Source organism: Notothenia rossii (genome assembly GCF_949606895.1).
Source record: "Notothenia rossii genome assembly, chromosome: 3".
Taxonomy (NCBI): domain Eukaryota; kingdom Metazoa; phylum Chordata; class Actinopteri; order Perciformes; family Nototheniidae; genus Notothenia; species Notothenia rossii.
Window position 1 is genome coordinate 67,351,045 of NC_136901.1, and position 22,466 is coordinate 67,373,510.

The window sequence follows — 22,466 nt, forward strand, 5'->3', positions numbered from 1 at the left end:
ATCAAGGCCCCCTGTAATATCCCAACAAATACATGTAAAAAGGACTGTATCCTTGGATTTCACAGCATTTAACTATTATTTCACAATAAAATACTGCAATCAAAATCCTCTGTAATATCACATCACATTTTGTAATATCACAAGAACATTGTAAAAACTTCAGGAATTTCACAGCATTTAAGAGTATCAGAGAAATATTGTAATCAAAAGCCCCTGTAATATCACAACAAAATATCTATAAAACTACTGTAAAATTGGATTTGACATTATTTAACTATTATTTCACAGTAAAGCTGTACTCAAAATCATCTGTAATAGCACAACCCATTACTGTAAAATTTGAATTGTGCAGCATTGCACATGTGCAGAATAGACTATTCTAACCTTCTGGAAGATTTGAACTGAGACATTCTATACACTGTAAAAAAAGATCCTAATTTTACAGGAAATAATACATTTTTTATATTAATTATCATGTTTTTTTAAATAACTTGCAAAATCCTGTAAAATTACAGATATGAACTATAAATTAACAACCCAAAACATTATTTTAAGTATTTTGACAATAACAACAAATAACATTTATTTCATTGTTTAAAGTACATTTACTATATCATATTTACAGTATTTTTGCACTTTCAGAAAATACATGCAGATGTATGTAAAATAAAAATTATTATCTGCAATTAAATATGTAACTCGTAATATAAAAGTGTATTACTATTATAAGACTTTAAGATATTTCTTTGTAATTTTAAGGTACACATAAAACTGTAAAAAAAGTGTCAAATAAAAAAAACGTAAAATGTAAGTAAAACATCTTTACATAAATCATTTTCTCAATATTGAATCCACCACCAACACAAAATATCCAATGTTGAAACAAAAGTAAATAAATATGTTTTCATGAAATTCCTAACTTACTATATTGTAAACATCTACAGTTGACAATATCATTTAAAAAAATAAAAATCATAGAAAGTGCAGAAATCTCTGCAGGGAGGACCAAGGTTTAAAACACACACTGTTATTTACTCAACAATAAGTCACAGTTATCCTTGTTTTATTTATGTGTTGTGTTGCTGCGTTTTTTTTTCATTGGTCAATATACAGTAGTTGTTAGTTATAGTCTTACATGCAGTATAATGCATGGTTTTCGGATTCTGGAAGACAGCCAGAGCTACGGCACTTGAAATAGAATTCAGCCAAAACGACCGACAAGTCAGGCGGGATTGGAGTGAGTCCACAACACTCCTGATTGGTTATTATAAACGTCATCGAAGAAACCTGCCAATGAGAACTGTCCGCGCCTGTCGTTCACATTTGAAACATCGTTTGAGCGGGTCTCCTGTATTTCTGCTGCAGGAGTTTATGGATTAATATCGGGATCGTTTTACATCTACACATTAAATATGAGCATCGGGACGTCAACAAAGAACAGAAGATTTGAGATCTGGTGAGTCCTGCGTCTGTACTGGAGATAAACATTTATTTAAAATATCCTTAGTTTGTGAATGTTTTATTTTTTATTTAAGGTTAAGTTTCTTCTTCTAGTTAGCTGAGTTTCTTCCCGTTGAGTGGGTATGCATCATTAATAGGTTGTTACATGTTAAGAAGCCCTGAGATGCTGTTTCTTGCAAGATCTTGCGCCCGGGAAACCGGGTTTAACAGGTGGCAGCTAACGTTAGTTTACAGTTTATTGCAGTGCTGCCGCCCCACCCTCTCGTCTCCAACACGGGAAAATTACCGCGGTCAAGCCAGCCTCCACCCGGGAAAACCTAGTCAAGCCAGCCCGCACGTGATATTGCGGTGCGCGAATATCCTATGCATTACGGTAGAGTCCTGGAAACACTGCCTCATATATGAGCTATCATCCCTCTGTATTTAGATGAGAATAAAACAAAAACTGTCCAGTATCAGACACTCATTTCACTCCAGGGTGAAAGCAGGACACCCCATCTAGTCACTCAGAAAAAATCAGGACATTCTGATGTACAGTTTCAAAATAAAAGACCTTTGGAGTCTCATATATGAGCTATCATCCCTGTTTTTAGATGAGAATAAAACAAAAACTGTCCAGTATCAAAGACTCATGTCACTCCAAGGTGATAGCAGGACACCCCACCTAGTCACTCAGAAAAGATCAGGACATTCTGATGTAGAGTTTCAAAATAAAAGACCTTTGAAATCTCTATTGTATTGTTTTATTCTCATCTAAAAACAGGGATGATAGCTCATATATGAGACTTCAAAGGTCTTTTATTTTGAAACATGACAGTCGTGATGTTCACTCTTTTTACAGAGTACCAGTGGACAGTGCAGACTATGGAAGAGAAGATGTGATGGCTTTGTGTGGAAAGCTGCTGATGCCAGCCGGTGACTCCTCATCAGTTTCTACAGGCAGCACCCAGCTATTCTTCCATCTTGCAGATGAAAAGACTTTGATATGTGAGTAATAACTAACTTGTGTCTAACATAATATTGAATGTGGTTTAGTAAAGTATTTAAAAATACCCCACAGTGCATGACATTAAGGATTTTGGGAGATGGCCCTGAGCCCAATAGAGATTGCACTGAAAAATGCGTTCGGACGAAATGGCACGAAGGGTTTGGGGGGCCTCCCCCTAAAAAATGTAGATTTTTGCAGGTCTTAGATGCTGTCGGGGGCATTCTCTAGACTGAATTATAAGATGAACCACCACAATATTATATTGTACAATTTCCATTTTATTCTTCATTTCACTTGTTTGTTTGTTCTTGTTTTTGGTTTGCTCGCTTGCATAGATGAGAGTCACTTCCGGGCAAAAATTACGGCCCCGTCCACTTTTGGGGGAAAACAACGCTGTCATTTGAATGACGGTCAATACAAATTCTGAAGTTTTTGCCCATCCGATCAATTTTTTGGGAAAACCGTGGATTTTTGGATCTTCAAAGAGCTCGATTACGATGGCCAGTCAGGCAAACAATTACATTCGATCATTGGTAATTGACAATCGGTCTTGATATATGGTTAAATTAAAATCAGTAGGCGAGGCTGTAATTTCTCCAGCTGTTACTCTCATGAGTGAGGCGGAACATAATAGTTTTATCATGCCAAAAAGCTGCTGTGTCGTTTATTGCACCTCAAACATTAAAACAAATCCAGAGTTACGTGTTTCTGTACTTCCTCTAAGAAGAAAGGAAAGTAACAGAAGATCTCTGTGGCTTCAGGCTCGATCGCCATTCAAATGACAGCCGTTGTTTCCCCCAAAAGTGGGCGGGCCGTAAAGTGACGCAGATGTTACTCTCATCTATGAAAATCGATAGGCTACTGCTATATTTAACCATTTATCGAGCCCGATCGTCTATTTCTAATGGCTTAATGCAATTGTTTGCCTGTCTGGCCATTGGAATCGGGCTCTTTGAAGATCCAAAAATCTCCGGTTTTCTTACATTTCTGATCGGATTGGCAAAAACTTCAGAATTTGTATTGACCGCCGTTCAATTGACAGCATTGTTTTCCCCCAAAAGTGGGCGGAGTCGTTATTTTTGCCCGGAAGTGACGCATTTGTTACTCTCATCTATGCCCTGTATAGCTATGACAAATACTTAAGTTGTTGGTCAAGACACTTTCCATCTGATGAAGGCAAATGCCTTCCAAGATGTAAAAAAGTAGGAAACATTACATTCAGTTGTAACTGCCAAAACAAACATTATTTACACTATTATGGCCCCTGTTAAAAATGTTTGTAATGTTATCCACTGTAAGTTGGTCGAACGAATGCCTCCTCATCCGGAAGCTGACCGAGCAGACCCGAGCAGCAGTCGAGAGGAGCCGAGCGCATCCGCGAAGCACACAAAATGGTGACGTCAGAGCCGGCAAATCTAAATCTCTTCCGTCAAAATAATTTCCCTTTAGCGCAATACCGCTTCAGTTGCGCCACTTATGTGACAGACAAGAAGAATATGTGACAGACAAGAAGAGTATGTGACAGTCAAAAATAGTCAATTCTAATGTCTAACACTTAATGTGGATAAAGAGATGTCCTGTATGGGTTGATTGTGCGTTGATCTGTTGGTAATGCCTCGGGGTTCCGGTGGGCATGTAAACAAATGCATAATGCTGCGCTATACTATGTGGCCTCAACCAGTTGCATAGCGACACTTATTGTTTAGGTGTCTTTTAATAAGCAGGTAGTCATATCACTAGCTAGAACTAGCTAGATCTGATCAATATGGACATAAACGCGAGTGAAGTCTAATCTGACGGGAGAGAGAGATCAGCTGCTGCTGACGAGTCGACACGCAGCTCTGCATGATCACATGCAGCGGTGAGCGGACAAAACACACACTTCAGGTTAGAAAATCACACGGAGCTATTTTAATTACCTCTCAAACTACCGTAACTAGTTATAGATATGTTTAGTTTTACTGTCGGGTCACTCATTACTGATCCGCGAGCTGCATGATACTGGCATAATAGATTGCCCGATCGGGCAACCAGCAGGTGAGGCTTCATTGCCCGAGCTAAATACTAGATGGCCCCGGGCCATCGGGCAGTCCTTAATGTCGAGCCCTGCCCCACATTGTACGTACAGGACAACCAGACCTTGTTCAACAAAGATCATCAGACAATTGTTTTGTCTTTTGAGGTACAGCCGCAGCAGAGAGTCTGAGTTTGAAGAAAACCCTACAATTTTATTTAGTGTTGTTTAATCAATCAATATTTACTGGTCTTGAATTTCCTCACTGGATTACAAAATGCTCGAATCTTATTGTACAGTGACATTAATCAGATTTCATCAACTGAAGATGAAAATATAGATTCAGCGATATGTACCATTTTAAGGAAATACACTGTTAGCGGTATTGACCGAAGCTCCGCAGCTGTAGCTAGGTGCTGCTAATGAAAACTCAAGTTCTCAATTTGTTACTTTTGCTTTTTTATTATGTATTTACCAAGCATATCTTCCTCTTCGAAATCCCAGTTGTACTTCGCTAACACGCAGTGCCTGGGAGGGTGCGTTTGATTGTTCCCACCCCTACCTCATTTATGGACTAGGTCATGTTTGACAAGCAATCCAGTGGTTAGTTTTAGGGTAAGTTCCATTGTTTTTTTTTTATGTATTCACTTTAAGAGAAAGGGATTTCAGAAACAAGTCTCACAAGTTTGGCTCGAGGTAACATTAACAAAACCTAACTGTTGTTAGACTATGTTCCCCCCTTCTAAACTTATGAAATCAATGAGAAAAATATGAACAACTCTTCATACAGCCACATCCACACAGCTTTAAAGTTGTAGGAAGCTGAAGCATTGCATTCGTGCCAGCGCCTAGTTGTAGTTTCTAAGGTATTAGAAAGTTTGTTTTTCTGGAAGGGGGTTTAGCATAGGATCAATTCCCTTGGGATGCTGTCAAGAACTGTTTTACAATCAATATCGTGTTTAAGTTTCCAACCCTGCTTCAAAGATCCATCATACAAGATGGGGGATCTATTGGCAGCTGCTGATAATAACATTCATCATTATGGTTTACTAATTGTTGTCTTTTTGTCCTCTAGGTTGCACTGTCACATCTACAGTAGCGCAGAATGGACAGAGGAAACATGTTTGGGCCTCAAGTTTTTTGCAGCCAATTAGGCTTGGGCGGTATGACGGTATTACGGTATACCAGGGTATTTCGAAATCCCGTCGGTATGATTTTCAATACCGTGACGTCACAGACTGCGCCAAATCACAGATGCGTTTCATTCTATTACACTGACACAGAGTTTTGACAGGGACAACATTGGTTGTAATGCACAGCACGCGCCAGCAGAGGGCAGTCCGTCTTTCCCGCTCTCAGAGCTCAGCACAGAGCTGAGCTGAGCAAGATGGCGGCAGCATTTGCCGGCCCCGAACTCGGACAACTAGTAAAAAAGAAAAATGCCTCTGCGCCTGTTTGGGACTATTTTGGGTTTACTCGTCGCCAGTGACTTCATCCAGCACAACGAGAGACAGAGGCACTTCTTTGGGAATGTTTAAGATGGGGTGAGTGAGTGTTGACATTTTTTAATCCTATGCAACTGGTTGATGGTTTTGTAGTCGAGGTCGGACGGTTTTAAAAACGAAAGCATTTACGTGCTAAACATTCACGCGAGTAATCCAATGAATCAAATGGAAATAAGGTTTTTAACACATGCACGGAATAATATTGCCAAACTAGTTAGTGAATATAGCAAACTTTATTCAATAAGTCAAGTATTTACTCCCGGAAAATGTTTATGTATGATGATATATTGTTAACTTAGCTCACAATGGAAACAACGTCGGACATCTACAGACGCGTCCTGTATCCGATCTCAAAATGTGCCATTTGCACAATGTGTCATGTATGCAGCCCTTGTTTTGCACTTGCGCGCATGTCGCGGCACTTTGCGAGCGTCTACCGGCTCGGGCTGCATTTTACACCGAACATATAATATACCGTTCGAAACATCTATTTGGCGCCGAACGCCACCTCGCTCAAGTCGACCCAAGTTATACCGTCATATACCGTATACCACGGTATGATGTCAGCAAGGTATGACGGTATGAAAAATGAAAAAAATGATACCGCCCAAGCCTACAGCCAATATACATTCTCCTACAAACTTGGGATAGGAGGGTGTTAGACTTTGTTATACATACTAAATCCTGCACACTGCTCCTTCAAATTGACAATGTGAACATATGTCGCCATTTTGTAATTTCTGTTATTTTCAATTGAGAATGTTTCAAAGTAATCTTAAAAAATTAAACTTACCTTTTGTTTATACCGTTTATAAGTAGATGTTTAAATATGAAATGCTGTATTCATTAATGGTTGTATAATTCTACAAATATTTTTATATTTTAAGTTTTAACATTTTTATAGTAATTGTTACCTACAGAACATTTTGTGCTTTCTTTTTATTGAACGTCTTTGATTGGAAAATGTTTGAAAAAAGCTGTAAAATAACAGTATTCTACCTGTAAACTTTAGGTTCTGTCCTTTTTTTCTGTTTGATCATAAAAATCTAATTAAAAAAAAATGTAAAAAACGGTTTTTCTCATCAGAACTTTATTTAAGGTATTTGAATGTAACATTTTAAGACAATGGATTTTGAAAAGAGAGGAAACATCTATAACACTTTTCCTGTAAAATCTTTAAGGACAATTCCTGTTTATTAATTGCTTTTGCACTTTATTTCAGTGAAAGTATTTTACTTTAATTTAAGGGTTTTTGTTTGGCAGCCGCTGTTGCCAGTACTTTGACCGTTTTTTTTAACGAGTTTTCTTTTTTACAGTGTAGCCTATTTTGATTCGAACCAACTGGACTCAAGGGTGAGATGCTTTTTGTGCATTTTTGCTTGCTGTATGTGGATGACGTGATTAGTCACGTCATCCAATGGTATTTGACAGGAAACCATTGTATGAGCTTCCTCCAGGAAGTACCGGGGCTGGGGACTACAGTTATGCACGTCTATCATTGTAAATTGCTGGCTACTCATCTGCATTACTTTTACAGTACACTTTGTAAATTCACAGTAAATTACTGGCAACTCTTTTGCATTACTTTCACAGTACACATTGTAAATTACTGGCAACTCCTACATTGCTTTCACAATAGAAATGTAAACGTACAGGCCCTTGTTGTAATGCATGTACAACAAAATGATGTAATTCCCCAGTAACATACTATATGTAATATCACAGTAATTCCTTAGTCATTGAAGCTGTGAAGTTACAGTATACAGTTTTACCTTTACAACAATGCATTGTTATATCATGGATGTGAAATTACAATACATTGCTGTGAAGACATTCACAATATCATGGAGGTGAAATTACAATACATTGCAGTTCATTCACAGTAAATTGCTGTGGACCTTACTGTGAAAGTCATGCAAAAAGTTGCCAGGTAATTATTGTGAATTCACGGTGAATATTTTTACAGTGTGCAGGTAACACATCCTGTGAATCCCAGCTGGTTTTGTAAGAGAAGCTGCAAGTTTGATGCTCAAGTATCTATGCAGCAGTCAATGTACGGTGCCCATGCAAGTACGTTACCCATTGCAACCGTGTGAGTTAAGCATATATATTTTTTACAGTTTTTGGACAATAATGGAGCTTAGATGGTGAAGATGTGTCATAAACAGAAAATTGTTATCAGTAGGAAGAAATTAATGTTGCTTTGGGTATTTTCCCAGGCACCAAACAGTGTTTATGGGATTGTTTGTCATGCTTTTCAGTAACGTAAAATCAACTGGCCCTAATAACACAACACTTTTTGAAAGAGTGTAGCATGGGCTACATTTTGCAGCAGATCTGAATTTCACGGACTGGGTACGTGTTTTTTTTGGCATTATTTGTTGACAGCATTCTCCGAGTGCCCTTCTTGTCTTTCTTTACTTTTTTTAATTGCCTTTAATGATTTAATCTTTGCTTTAAAAATGTTACATTACCATATTTTATTCGTATAGTTTCTGCACATTCACCTTCATTTGTTTACTATTCCAGTCAACTGTGAAGCACTTTCAACCACAATGATCTGCATGAATGATGCTAATAGTTTCACTGTTTACTTGATAATGAAGGGTGGTGACAAAGCAGATTTGCAGAATCTGAGACAAGAGGTAAGAAAATGTTCCTCTAACTTGAATGTGTCATTGTGTTTGTTGTGTGGTTCATAAGTTGATATTTCTGTTTGTCTTTAGTCCTCAGCAGGCATAATCTGGATGCTTTTCAACGGCAAATCAAGGGAGAAGACGAAACTGTGGGCGGACACAGTCGTTGACCTCCCATAGGCGGAGAAGGATGTGATGATCAGCGTTAGAGCTGCTGCAGAAGCCGTGAGGAGACTTGTTTCTGCACAGTGGGGATCCCTGTGGGGACTTCGACAGTGGGAGAGACCTCAGACAGCTGTACCCCTTTAGAGAGGGACACAAAAAAAAGGTTATGAGGAGCAGATGTAACACCACTCACTATGGAGCTGATGACATGTCAGGGTCGCTGGAATGTGTCACTCTGTAATCACTCATGTTGTAAAACCCATGTTGTTGTCCTTTCTTACAGCTCAAAGTGAAAGCAGAAATAAAAGCATTCAACAGGAGTAAAAACCAAACAGCCAGTAAGCTACTTCAAATCCAAGAGTTCATTTATGTAACCGGTGTTGGAAACAATTAGCGCGTCATTGTCCCAGTATGTAAGAGTGTGTTCTCCAGGTGAGCCTCTGTTCATGTCCAATACGGATAACTCACATTCCATTAGTGCCACAACACACTAAGTGTTTACAGCGTTCTGTACTCAAACACTCAAACGTGTCACGGCGGACAGGTGGTGCAAGTTTGACGTTTGGCAGTGCGTGGGCATCCGCTTCTGCAGACCATGCCCAGAATAACACACACACACACACACACTCTCTCACACACACACACACACACACACACACACACACACACACACACACACACACACACACACACACACACTGCTCGGCATCAGGATTCAACTTAAAACAAACCATCAGGAAGCCCCGTCACATCCACTCAGCAACAGACAGACAGGCCTGTTTACACACACACACACACACACACACACACACACACACACACACACACACACACACACACACACACACACACACAATAACTTGTGAGCATGTGCACACATACAGTACAGACAGACGCCTACCATGAATGAGTTTTCGGCTGGACCTGATTACTCTTTGGGAACCAGCCACACACACTCAAAAGTGTCAGTCATCAAGTCATAAACGAAGAATTTGTATTGAAAATGCGATATACAGTTTAGTCGATAAAAGCCATATTTTTAAACAGCAACATTCCCCTTTATCCAACCAAAGTATTAGGTTCCTTAACGATGAATGTGTTGCACTCTGTGGTTGCACATGAAGGCCCCAACGTTTCATTGCAACCCAATTACCCAGAAATGATTAATAATTAGTCCATGGACACGCAAATCAACAGCATGCTAGCGGCCCTGAAGGCGCAAAATGATCGGAAAGGCTAATTGCAGACTGATCATCAAACTTCCGCATTAATGGTAACCTGAGGCTTGTGCGGGTTTGTGCCAAATTGGATTTGAATCTCTCGTTTCCGGTTTTGTGCCTAATGAGAGGAAACACGTGTGCCAAACATCCCCGGAACGGGACACTTGCAGATTTGCGCTGGATTAAGCATCATAAAAACAATCCAGCAGCAGTTTCCTGTTGTGTGCAGCAGCGCCAGGCGTCACTTGCCTACACGCCAGCCATCACTGGGCTGACATCCCATAATCCCGTGACGAAGATGTATGAGCTGACTGTTGAAGACAACATGGAAAAATAATCTCAGATTTGTGGGAACACATGTCATCAACTATTTCTATCGACGTGTTTTTATTCGGGCCTGTGCGCACGGACAGTTATTTCTGTTGCACTCTTTCCTGTTAGGCCGCGTGTTTAGCAGTTTTTTGTTCCGGTTTTGGGAGAAAAACGACAAGTTAGGAAAATAATAAACATAAATCCAGGCCACAGTTCTGAAACAGGTTATGATGACAGAGAGCATGAGATTCCGGTTGGTCATAGTTCTCCATTTCCCGGCTGTTGTCAGAGATTTCCATCAGCAAGCAAACCAACCGTGTCGTAAACACAGCCCTCATTTGTTTTCTCCTCACAGCAATTATATCATGTGATTAAAAAACATTTTAAATAGAGCCTTCGCTGACTTTTATTTGTGTAAAGCGGATCTATTTCATGTCGAGCAGTAATGTAATAATCCCGAGCTGTCATTACGGCCTAGTTTTCCCCCCAGTGCGCCGAACTCCATCTGATCTCCGCCCTTATGAGAACCAGACCAAACTCTCACCGGGAACCGCAAAAAGAAAAAAAGAAAACACTTTTATACCGGAGGAACGGGAGACAAGAGACCACTTTAGGAAAAGCCTTCAAATTAAAATAAGAAATGTTAGCTTCAACAGAAATGCAGCCAGTTTCAGGGAGATATTTCACCTTCCAGATGGTTTGAATTAAAATAGCCTACTTAAATATGTGTGCCTCGGGTCCCCCTCCGGCACTGCTCAATGCTCAATCTATTTATCCATCGGATGTTTAAGGGAAGCAATATGGACAACACGGAAGTCAATCAGAAAAAACTGAAATTTTGATCACATTGGAAGCTTAGATCCTCTGTTTATGCTGTTTCCTCAATAATATATATGGCTATTTTTTCGGCCATCTATTGTCACATTTCAAATTTGGAATCCACTAAATCTGTATTATATCAGGTTACATAATTCAATAAATCTAAGGGAAAAAGCCCGATTTTTACCATTCAGCCATAACTGTTTTACCAGTGGCACCGTGCGTAAAGATGCTGCTGACTCCAATGAACACTGGAAAAAGTATTTACTGAGTGTCGTTTGTTTCTTAAACTGTAGTGGGAAAATAATAATCGATTGGACAATTTAAATGTAACGTTGCACATTGACTTTATTTGCCACCTGTTGATACTGATAAAGTGATCAACAGGTGTTTCAAGGTAGTGACATTTCCAAAAAGTGATTTATTTTAAGAGGATATTTGTTTATTTTTTCACTTTTTCACTAACATTTAACTCTAATGTTGAGACAACAGTATTGTTTTAGGCCGGGATAAGCATTAGGATGTATGTTTTTTGTAGCGCAGGCCCATGAGGAGTGCACGCTGCGCTCTTCCCTCCCTCTCTGTGACGCGCAGAGGGGAACCAGAGAAACAAGCCCTCTGTGAGGCAGAGAGGAAAGGGGAGACACAAAAACGGATTAAGGGGGGAGAAGGGGAAATATTGTAGTGAGGAGGAGAGGCGTTCCAATAATCAAGGATTTTGGATGAAGGCGCGCGTCTCGGAGAACACAGGGGAAGGCACCGGATCAATTACGCAGCGTCACGGAGCCGCCGTGAGAGAAGAGGGGCTCCCTGAGGTGCTGCTGCTGCCTGTTCTACCCCGTCCTGAATGCGCTGGGACTCTGAAACTTGTGCGGAACACAATCACAGATCAGACGGATATACGAGTCGCAGAAAGACGGGATCTTTCGCCAAGATGCAGGGTCTGAGTTCCCGGGCTCACGCGTTCTCTGTGGAGGCGCTGGTCGGAAAACCCTGCAAGAGGATGAAAGTATCGGATGAGTCAAGTTCAGCTGCAGACACCGGCAGCGAGACGAGCACCTTCACCGGTGAGCCAAGGACTGCCGGATTTTTCGAACACCTTTACGCATTTTACGCACAGAATGGAACGATAACACAATCTTTGTTACTTTGCTTCAGACACATCCGTTGATTACACTCTGACAATTTAATTTTATATATACATGTATTCTTTGATTGTGTCAGCATTGTTTATCGAGAGGGGCCATTTTTTGCTAATACTCTTCTTTCTTCTTCTTGTCAAATGAAGCCACGTTCTGTCACTTTAAAGGACTATTAGTTGCAGCTTTTTCTAATAAATAGGAAAACTGTTAACATTTAAGTTGACTTCTAAATTATTTTAGAAAACACAGCCTCAATAGGCTTTTTTTCTCTCCTCACTCATCCTAGTCTTTGCCCCTTTTTATAGGCCTGAACGAATATCCTGTCAGTCAGATGAAGAAAGCCGGTTCATCAACTCCGGGGAGGGCAGAAGATACTTCCTGTGACCCGGAGAGACAGCCTGTCAGGTCCGGGGCCGAGGAGGCTGACCCCGGTGTAGAGGAGAGCAAGCCCAAGGAGAGCGACCTCCTCCCGGACAGAGAGGTCCGGGTGGAGCTGCAGGGCTCCGAGCTGTGGAAGAGGTTCTATGAGATCGGAACCGAGATGATCATCACCAAAGCTGGCAGGTACAACATCTGGATGAGAAAGACCACTTTAAAGAGCTCCAGTATGGTGTTTTGCTGTAAACAGTGGCCTTCAGGTGCCTTATTCTATCCTGCAACACTTTCAAACGTATTTGGCTTATATACCCGGGGTCGTGGGAAGAGACATTTTCTAGGTCTATTTATTTATACTTTTAAATGTAAAAACTACACAAAAGTAATATATAATTTAATGAGATTTAGTGTTGGGTCTTTTACTATTAAAATGTTCGATAGTTTCGTTCAATATGATACGAAAACGAATCCAAATTAACTTTAATAACATACAGTAAGAACTGGCTTCCAGGCCCTTACTTTTTAAACGGAGATGACCTTATTTAAATAAAAGTATTTTAATATCAAACGTTATCAAAATTATCTTATTTCATTTTAGTTTCCGTGTTCAAGTCAGTTACATGCAATACAAGCATGATAGGTCATTATCAGTGATAAGATGCATATTATAACATTTACATGAACTTTTCCGCGATCACTTCGAGAACGGCTGTGAACAGCCAATCAGAAGTCAGCATCTTAATACAAAAATAAATAAAGGCTTATCACCAGTTCTGGTGTTATAGCTATGTTATCCTGCAACCGTTTTCATTTGTATAAATACAAGCAATTTATAATCTCATGGTGTATAAAAAGCTAATATTTTAGAATAGAAAAAAAAATTGTGCACATTATAGCCTAACATGTGAGGTAGATTTATAGGTTTTTTTGAATTATTAAATTGTATTGGATTAAATTAAACGCACATTTCTCGTCGTAATGTACACATTTATTTATTTTTTAAATAAGGATCCATAACTATCAATTATATTATGCAACTGTGACAGATGTTCTATATGTTTCAGTTTAAAGAAATGTATTTGATAGGTTTTTTTTTTTGTACCTCTTCCATGTATGAATTATAGGGACATAACTATACCTGCTGAAATCTATGTTCCGTTTATTCTATTACGGGGAACACGTGCTATACATTTCCGCATGAATGTGTCCTCATGGCCCCTCGAGGACTCTGAGCTCTCCTCTGAATTTGGCCGAGAGGTCCTTTTCCTAAAGTATCTGATCTGTTTGTGTGAGAATGTAAAATACAGGACGGCTAAATATCCTCTTGAGTAGAAAATATTCAATCAATTTAAAAAAATTATTTCCTCTTCTCGCGTTAGGAGAATGTTCCCCTCTGTGCGCGTCAAAGTGCGCAACCTGGACCCGAGCCAGCAGTACTACATCGCGATGGACGTCATGCCCGTGGATTCCAAACGCTACAGGTGTGTATTTTATTACCTGAACTCCCTCAGTGTCTCTGGTTTACGTACTAACACGCATGTATCCGGGCAGGTATGTGTACCACAGCTCGCAGTGGATGGTTGCGGGGAACACGGACCACTCCTGCATCTCCCCGCGGCTCTACGTGCACCCGGACTCCCCGTGTGCGGGAGAGACGTGGATGCGTCAGGTGATCAGCTTCGACCGGGTCAAACTCACCAACAACGAGATGGACGATAAGGGGCATGTAGGTAACCCATCTGAGCATGCGCAGTATCACCTGATAACAGATATAAATCATGTAGATCAGACCATTTACATTTATTCTACTCTTTTCTTTCTTTGAATTGCACATTTTTACTTAATATTTGTTTAATTCTATTTGTTATCCTTTATTTATAAATGTATTTTTTCATTGTGTATTGTGGAAACTTCCACAAGACCTAATTTCACCCAGGCTAAATAAAGTATTCTGATTGATACATGTCCTGGGATCGATATTTAACTTTTTCAAAACCCAGATATAACTTTATATTTCTTCAAAGATGATAGATCTTGTTATATGGAAATGGGTTTTATTATTAGTTTTTTTATTTGGTTGCTATCACATATTTAACCATAGTGCCATACTGGCTGGTTCCATTGAGAGCCAGTGTGTTTTTAGGGATAAAGGAAGTGGAAATCCTTCTCCGCTGCAGAACTTCCTGTAAAGATTAACTGATTTGCAGATGTGACAGATGTGGTGACTGGAGAGGCTGTAGGTGGATTTTTACTTGATCCCCGTGTTTATAAAACCACACTGGAATTGGTGTGTTTAGGCGATTCTTTTTTCTGGAGGAGTAGAAAGTGTAGAAACAGCCTCAGAATATCGTGTGAAGCTGTGGTCAGTTCACCGCACCGCCTCTCTGGAACCATCACTACTTTTAAACACTAATATTGTGTTGATTGTAGTACATATTTAGATCTGTTTGGCATTACATTTTGAAGTGTACCTGCTTTGTGTATTTTGGAAAAAAATACTTTCTCCCTTGAAACCCTACATTAGTGTTTACATCTCAGGTAAACCCCAGGAAAAACCTTAGATTGTTTTACTTACCAACTTAAAAGTGGTCAAACTGTTAATTTATTTATTGAACTTTGGCTGTTTATTATAATAAAACAAATCTAAAATATGCAAAATGAGAATGGTAAATAATTCTGAATTCTATTATGTAAATCCTGAATGTTGAGAACTTAATCTTACTTTTTTAGAGGAGATTTATTTAAAATCCTTCTACTTCTATGAAAAAGCAATCTGTTAAATATTTATATAATGCACTAATGTGCACATTATTTAATTTTTTTATCATAAGAAAAGCATATTAAAAAGATTATTCTCTAGTTTTACGAGCGTAACAGCCATCTACTGCTTTTTTGCAAGTTAACATTGTGTGGTTTTAGTTTACATAGCATGTTGTGAAAATAAATTATAATTCTATTGCAATATTACATTTAAATATAATTTGGATTACTTTTTTATAGAGCTTAATGGTGACATTTATCAAGCCAAAATGCTCCCGGATGCTAGACTCTCAACAATGATTATACGTTTATTTTCTGTGTTTCACACATTCAAAAATGTGTCCAAATGATTTCCAATTTATTTCACATAAATTGGAAATCATTTGGACACATTTTTGGACCAAAAGAGCAATTTAAAGACATATTATTTTTGCAGTTTTTTTTTTTACAAGTCTTTTATATATTTCACTATTGTCTGAAACATTTTATAAAAAAAGTTTAATTAGTTAATACAAAATAATCTTGAAATAAATAAGAATGAAGTGAACCTTGCAGCCCTATATATCTATTTTAATGTTGTCCCTCTTAGAGATAGTGATATAATAGAGGTTCATCCTGTAAAGTATCATTTTATGTCTCAATCCAGATCATTCTCCAGTCGATGCACAAATACAAGCCACGTGTGCACGTCATCAGGCACGACCCTCGCATGGACCTGTCGCAGATCCAATCGCTGCCTGCTGAGGGAGTGCACAGCTTCTCCTTCCCTGAAACGGAGTTCACCACAGTCACAGCCTACCAGAACCAACAGGTAGCAACCACTGAAACGTATCCTATATAGAACAGCCAAACATGTAGCACACACTATGGATTTGAAACGGCAGCTGAAACAGAGAAGAATGGGATATATTGGAAATGTTTGGTTTTAAACAGCAGAAATTGTTTCTGTTTCTGTAGAACCATGCTACAAAATCCCATCCTACACCTTTTACGCGCCAGAAAGCAACACATTTCAATGGCCATGCCAAAAGTGTCTGTAGTGTCCTTCAATGAGCCAAATCTACAGCTCAAAAACACTGTGCTCTCAGCTAAACCTTGAGTTGCAGTGTCTTGATTTTCAGTTCCTCGAAGCGGGCGTGTGTTCCCGTGCAGGGGATCTGACCCCACTGTTGGGCGCGGCTCCTCAAGTAACTAAGGCGTCCGCGAGGACTGCCAGCTCTTTTCATCAGGGCTCATTTTACGATCAACGAACGTATTATTACAGAAACTCAATAACAAGCTGTGACCGGGCCCACTGCTGAAGTCCGCAGCCCATAAAAGCACCAAATAAAACCGTACGACCTCCAAGAACCCTGTTTGACATGGCTGATCGCCCTGGGTGCTGCTGGGAGATGCAGTCCCAGAGGGGGGAGCCCTGCCACTCTCCATGCTGTTGTAAAAGCTGAGCTCATTGTTGGCTTAACATGTCAGCGGCTGACACGTCCAGTCTAACCCATGTTCTTCTTTCCCGGGCAAGATCACAAAACTGAAGATCGACAGGAACCCGTTCGCCAAGGGCTTCAGAGATCCAGGAAGGAATAGGTACGGTAAAACCTCACCAAACATCCACACTTTTTGTTTTAATTCAGAAAGTGGACCCGAGAGGGATTGGAGGTTCAACCGCCGACATTCGAAACCATGTAAAACCTTCCAATGAAGCTGAAATGTGTAGTGCTGAATTTCGCACCTCTCAAAAGCAATATTTAAATACCTGGAATAACACGTTGCAGTGCTTTTACAGGACATGTGTGTTTGTGTGTGCAGGGGAGTGTTGGATGGCCTTTTGGAGTCCTATCCCTGGAGAGGCCCTCTCAGCTTGGACTTCAAGCCGTTCACCATACAGCTCCAAGGTACTGTGCTGCAGCTCTTATTACCTTCGCCAGGTGTTATATAGGGGGGGGGGGGGGGGCTCATGTGTGTTTGGGTGTATCTATATGTCTATGTCTACATCCAATCTCCGTACAATTGAACCAGCCTAATATTTAAGTGCTGTATGACCTCTCTTAGGTGTGCTGTTTTGTACAGTAATGTACACAATTCTCCTAACTGGACGGTAGTGTATACACTGCTTCAGTTCAGTAGCAAATGTCAATCGGCTAGGCTAAAAACAAGCCTTACCTAATATGTTCAGGCCACATTTTGGTAATTTCAGTAACTGACATCCATAAAAAAGATTTGTCCCATTTTTAATTGGAGTTATGATCCACTGTTAAACACAAAACGAGATGAATAAACCTCTGTTTTTGTGACCTCTGCCGCCTACTTTACTTTAAAATCGCATTACATTTCATTTTTTTTGTGAACAGAAAATCAAATGTATATGAAATGCTTCATTGTTGTGAACTACACATTTTGTCTTATTTGTAACCAGAGCATATTCAGTGAAATATTCATTTCCTAGTGACACTCTGCTCCCGTTTTTCTCTTTGTGATTCAAGTTTCTGACATGTTTTTTTTTTTTTATCGCGATAGGGAGCTCGGGGTCGCCGACCAGCAGTATAAAGACTCTTCTCCCCCTCTCCTCTTCTTCTCCCCTACACCCGTTCCCCGTCTCTGCGCTCTCCTGCCACGATTCCGCTCTCCACACCCTCACTCTGCCTCTCTACGGAAAGACCTCCACGGCCTCTCCGCTGCCCAGTAGGGCCTTTTCCTCCCTGGGAGTAGACAGACTGAGAGGCCTGCCCCCGCTACCAGACCTTCCTTTCCTCTCAGCGCTTCAGCCAAAGAAACCTCTCCAATGTAGGGACCCATGTCCGGGGAGCCTCTTCCCCCTCCACGGCCCCTTCGGTCCTCACGGGCCTTCTCTGCTCCCTCATCTCTCTGACACTGCAGGCCCTTACTGTTTCTACCGCTACAGCTTCCCCCTGAACCCCCAACTCACAGCTCTTTCCCGGCACGCCAAACTAGCCGAAGACACCACAGACTGTCTGCTGCGCCCGTCTCCGTGGCACCCGACCACCAACCACTGCCTCTGACAGCTGGACCGCACTTTCAGGCTCCGGCCCATTGAGTGTTACGAGCCAGAGCTTATTGCAACAACACAGAGAGGCCTTATGCTCCATTCGAGAAGGACTCAGAGGAGCAATAAACAGTTTTGTATGCCGTGTTGGACTTACACAAGAACTGATCCTGAAGCAGATCATGTTGCTTCCTCTCCACTGTTCACACCAGCCAAAAAGCCCAGGAGTGAACACAAATGTAGACAGGATGTAGATTTTTATTCCGGACAGTTTGTTTATACCGCAGGGCAGATCCCTTTTTTTCCGCCTTAACTAATTCACATGCTGTAACTAAAGGGCGTCAGAAGTAGGACCTGAGTTATGTAATATAAATATGAATGAATGACTGTTAAGCTGACCATATGTGCCTATTAAAGTATTTTACATTTTATTTTATTTGTTTTGATCACACACACCAGCCCTTTCAAAAATCTTCTTTTTCCGCACAAACACAGGGGAAACACTTTTCGATATTTTTTTCCGGTTGTACTCACATGCATATTCTGCGGTTTTCAAAGAAGAACAGAAACACATTGCTTTTTTAACAAGAACTTATGCAAAATTATTATTATGCACTGTTCCTGTGCTAGGACATACATTATGAAAACAAGTTGTGTTTTGTGAGCCCTAAACTGAATCTCAGTTTCAGGCTTGGCCACCCTTGACTAATAATATGAGCTCATCAGGATCTGTGATTTTTAGGGGGAAGAACAACAGCTGCCAGGTTTCAGGCAGCCAGTTTCCATTCCTGTACTTATTACCAATAACAGGACTAATCAGCGACGCATGGAGGTGAAAGGGTTATTCTATATAGAGGCCTTTATTAGGCGCAGGCTGGAAGAAGGCTCCTTGCAGCCGTGTCATCATTATTGTAATCATGGTTGTAACATTGTTCCAGGATCAACAGTAAATCGATACTGCTGTGTGAAGACATGTGGAAGGCTTTCAGAGATCCCAGTGAGGAGCAGAGAATGAAAACCCACTGTGGGCCAACATAACGCTGTGTGTTTTTTTATCCATACCAAAGGGGGCACGCCCGTTCAGCCGCTGATGTGATAATTCCTGCCTTCAGCTCCGACTCAAAACCCTGCACCATCCCTCCCTCCTTCGTCTTTACGCAGAGCGAGGAACAGCGGTTTAGGCAAAGCGGGGGGAAATGGCCTGTTTCCCGACAAACGGTCATAACCAAACAGCAATTTACTTGTCATGGCGGAGCATGGCAGTGAGCTAATGCGCGCTGGACATGGAAATAGCAGGAAGGAGTTAATTGAGGAACTCAGGAGGCAGGGGATGGCCCCTTGTTTCAGCAGGCGGTCAGGTGCGCTGCTATCAAACAGCCTGCCCTTTGTCTGCACACACACATAATCTGTGCGGGTTATTTGATACTGTCTGTCATTTCCATGTTCGGCTGCATTGGACCATCATTTTAAACTCCTGACTAATTCCTGATATTTCATTTAGACTGTGTTTGCTTTCATACCAGGAGAGCTGAACTCTGCACCTGCTGCTCTCCATAGAGTAACACAGAAACACACATAACATGGCGTAAAGACCCCAGCACCTGTCATTGGTAGTGTCTGTGTGTAAATACAGCTATGCTATAGGTTGAAGTACAACATAACGTTTGGAAGATTAGCCTTTGATTAGCACATGCTAACATTTTGTAACAAATGTAGCTCGCTTAACGCAACTTTCAACAGTCTTTTTTAGTACAAAAAAAATGGTTTGACACTTTCTTGCGTAAAGTTAGTTAAGAAGAATGATACAACTCTAATATTTGTAGCTAGTCTAAATATGAAGCTACAGCTAGCAGCCCATTAGCTTAACATAGCATAAAGACTGAAGACGGGGAAACTAGCATGGCTGTGCAAGGTGGTCTGTGACAGATTTAGGGTAGCTCTTTAACCCAGTTTATATCTGTTATGCTAGGCTAAGCTAACTAGCATCCCGGATATAACCCTCATGATTAACAACCATGAATAAGTATCAATATTCAAACACAACTCTCGGCTGGAAATTATATTTAACAAACTATTTATTTATTTAATAAAGGCTATGTTGTCATACATTTTAAAATTAAGTTTGTAAATGTTACATTATAAGATTATTTATATTTCATACTGGCCTTTCTTTTCTTATCACACGTCACATTTGTTTGACTTGTTGAACAGCACTGTTGAGTTAACCTTTTACCAGCCTGTCGATGATTAACCACGCTGTTCATCGGATCAGATCAGATCAGATCAGAATACCTTTATTTGTCCCACAGAGGGGAAATTTGCAGCGTTACAGCAAGAAAGAGCCACAGAAAGCTTAGTGTTGCATATCTTAAATGCGTTAAAAAAGTACTAAGTTATAATATAATAAACAAACAATATGCTAAAAAAGTACTAAGTTATAATATAATAAACAATATGCTAAAAAAAGATAAAACTAATAAAGTGACATAATTTTCAAAAATACAGATCAAAAACAAATCAATCAATCATCACATCATCAATTTGCTTGATAATGTGTCGACATAATCCTCATGAAAGTGGCTGCAGGAATAACATGGAAACTGTGCTGATTCGACTTTTTAAGAATAACACAAGCTGGGACGTTCTGGGCCGTTTGACGATGATTGACAGGCAGTAAAGGGAGAGAAATCTGACCCTGAAGTCATTTGTTTCCAATCATGTGAAATGGCATCCTGAAACAGGAGAGAAGCCCGGCAGAGAGACAGGACGTGTAAATATACTCTGCCTTCATTAGATTAACTTACTAGACGCACACACTTATATACATCAGTTATCTCCTATTAATAGTTGCCACACACACACACACACACACACACACACACACACACACACACACACACACACACACACACACACACACACACACACACACACACACACACACACACACACACACACACACACACACACAAACACACACACACACACACACACACACACACACACACACACACACACACACACACACACACACACACACACACACACACACACACACAGATGTTTGCACGTCCAGCATTGTGCCCTCCAGCCTGGCTCGCGTTTGGCTCTGCGAGGGTTTATAATGGACGCTGTTTTCTCAGCAAACTCAATAAAAAGCTGGTTATTTATCAGCTCAGATTATGGGACGTGACTGAGCTCAGCTGTAAAGTTGAAAGTGAAACCAGCTGTGGCTGAAATTGAATTACACAGAGTGAGTAATGTGAAAAGCAAGGGCAGTTTAACAGTGATTAAGCGCTCTTGTACTACGCTATCAAGCAGGCATATTATGATCAGTCAAATTTTTCTCTTGGACAGTGAAATTCCTCTCGTCCCATCCCATCACTGTTTTCCTTCTTTTTTTTTTATAATTCTCCCCAATTTTTGGGAATCTACTGCTAGAAACATCAACACGTTTTAAATATGGGCTAATATCCTCTGTTGTGATCTTGCAGGATTAGCTCAAAATGCTTTTTAATAAGCATGTGTGTGTATAGCTTGCAGCATCGCCACGAGTGTGTGCAGGACATGGGGTCACCCGGGTGTTGCATAGGCATGTGCTCCCTGACAGGCCCCTGTCTCCCAGGAGCAGAGGTCAAATGAGTGGAGGACAAACGGCTTTAACATGTGTCCGGGCACCTGGTCTGCTTGTTTTCTGTGTTTGTGTGTGTGTTTTGGGGTTTCCTCTGAGCGCTCCATCTGTGGGCCTCACACTCGTGCAATTCATCAGAGAAAGTGTTAATGACCCAAACAGCTCCCGCACTTCCCTCACGCCTCACCTCTCCATTTACACCTTTCCTCCCTCGTTCAAGTGATTTGAACACTCAGCAGTGCTGCAAGTTCATTCATTAAGGGCACGTCTCTGATTAGTTTAATAAACAAAGCACTGATGCACTACGGGGTGTAAAGTAATACAGTAGGTACCTTTACTCAATTGATGTACATAAGAACGGTTTGGAGGTTGTTCAATGCTATGATACTTTCTACTTTGCCACATTACAGAGAAGTAAATATTGTACTTTCACTACCTCT

General features: G+C 40.5%; 1 protein-coding gene and 1 long non-coding RNA gene across 4 annotated transcripts; one reads left to right on the forward strand and one right to left on the reverse strand.

Annotated features, from left to right (window-relative positions):
* The first annotated feature begins 856 nt into the window (after positions 1 to 856).
* On the forward strand, positions 857 to 18,826 carry tbx22 (T-box transcription factor 22). 3 transcript variants are annotated; one of them, XM_079672386.1, is made up of 9 exons: positions 857 to 1,456; positions 2,303 to 2,448; positions 12,568 to 12,826; positions 14,017 to 14,118; positions 14,189 to 14,363; positions 16,044 to 16,208; positions 16,914 to 16,978; positions 17,201 to 17,286; positions 17,909 to 18,826. In XM_079672386.1, exons 2-9 carry the CDS (start codon positions 2,343 to 2,345, stop codon positions 18,409 to 18,411), a joined length of 1,461 nt encoding a protein of 486 aa, XP_079528512.1. In that variant the 5' UTR covers positions 857 to 1,456; positions 2,303 to 2,342; the 3' UTR covers positions 18,412 to 18,826. The 3 variants fall into 3 exon arrangements, with proteins under 3 accessions (XP_079528512.1, XP_079528513.1, XP_079528511.1); XM_079672387.1 differs by lacking the exons at positions 857 to 1,456; positions 2,303 to 2,448 and adding an exon at positions 8,901 to 9,107; XM_079672385.1 differs by lacking the exons at positions 857 to 1,456; positions 2,303 to 2,448 and adding an exon at positions 9,575 to 12,187.
* Positions 6,633 to 14,272, reverse strand: LOC307033781. The gene is made up of 2 exons (XR_013806643.1): positions 14,135 to 14,272; positions 6,633 to 8,907 (listed from the first exon to the last, which is right to left on the reverse strand). It is a non-coding gene; the product is annotated as an uncharacterized lncRNA (long non-coding RNA).
* Positions 18,827 to 22,466: the final 3,640 nt, after the last annotated feature.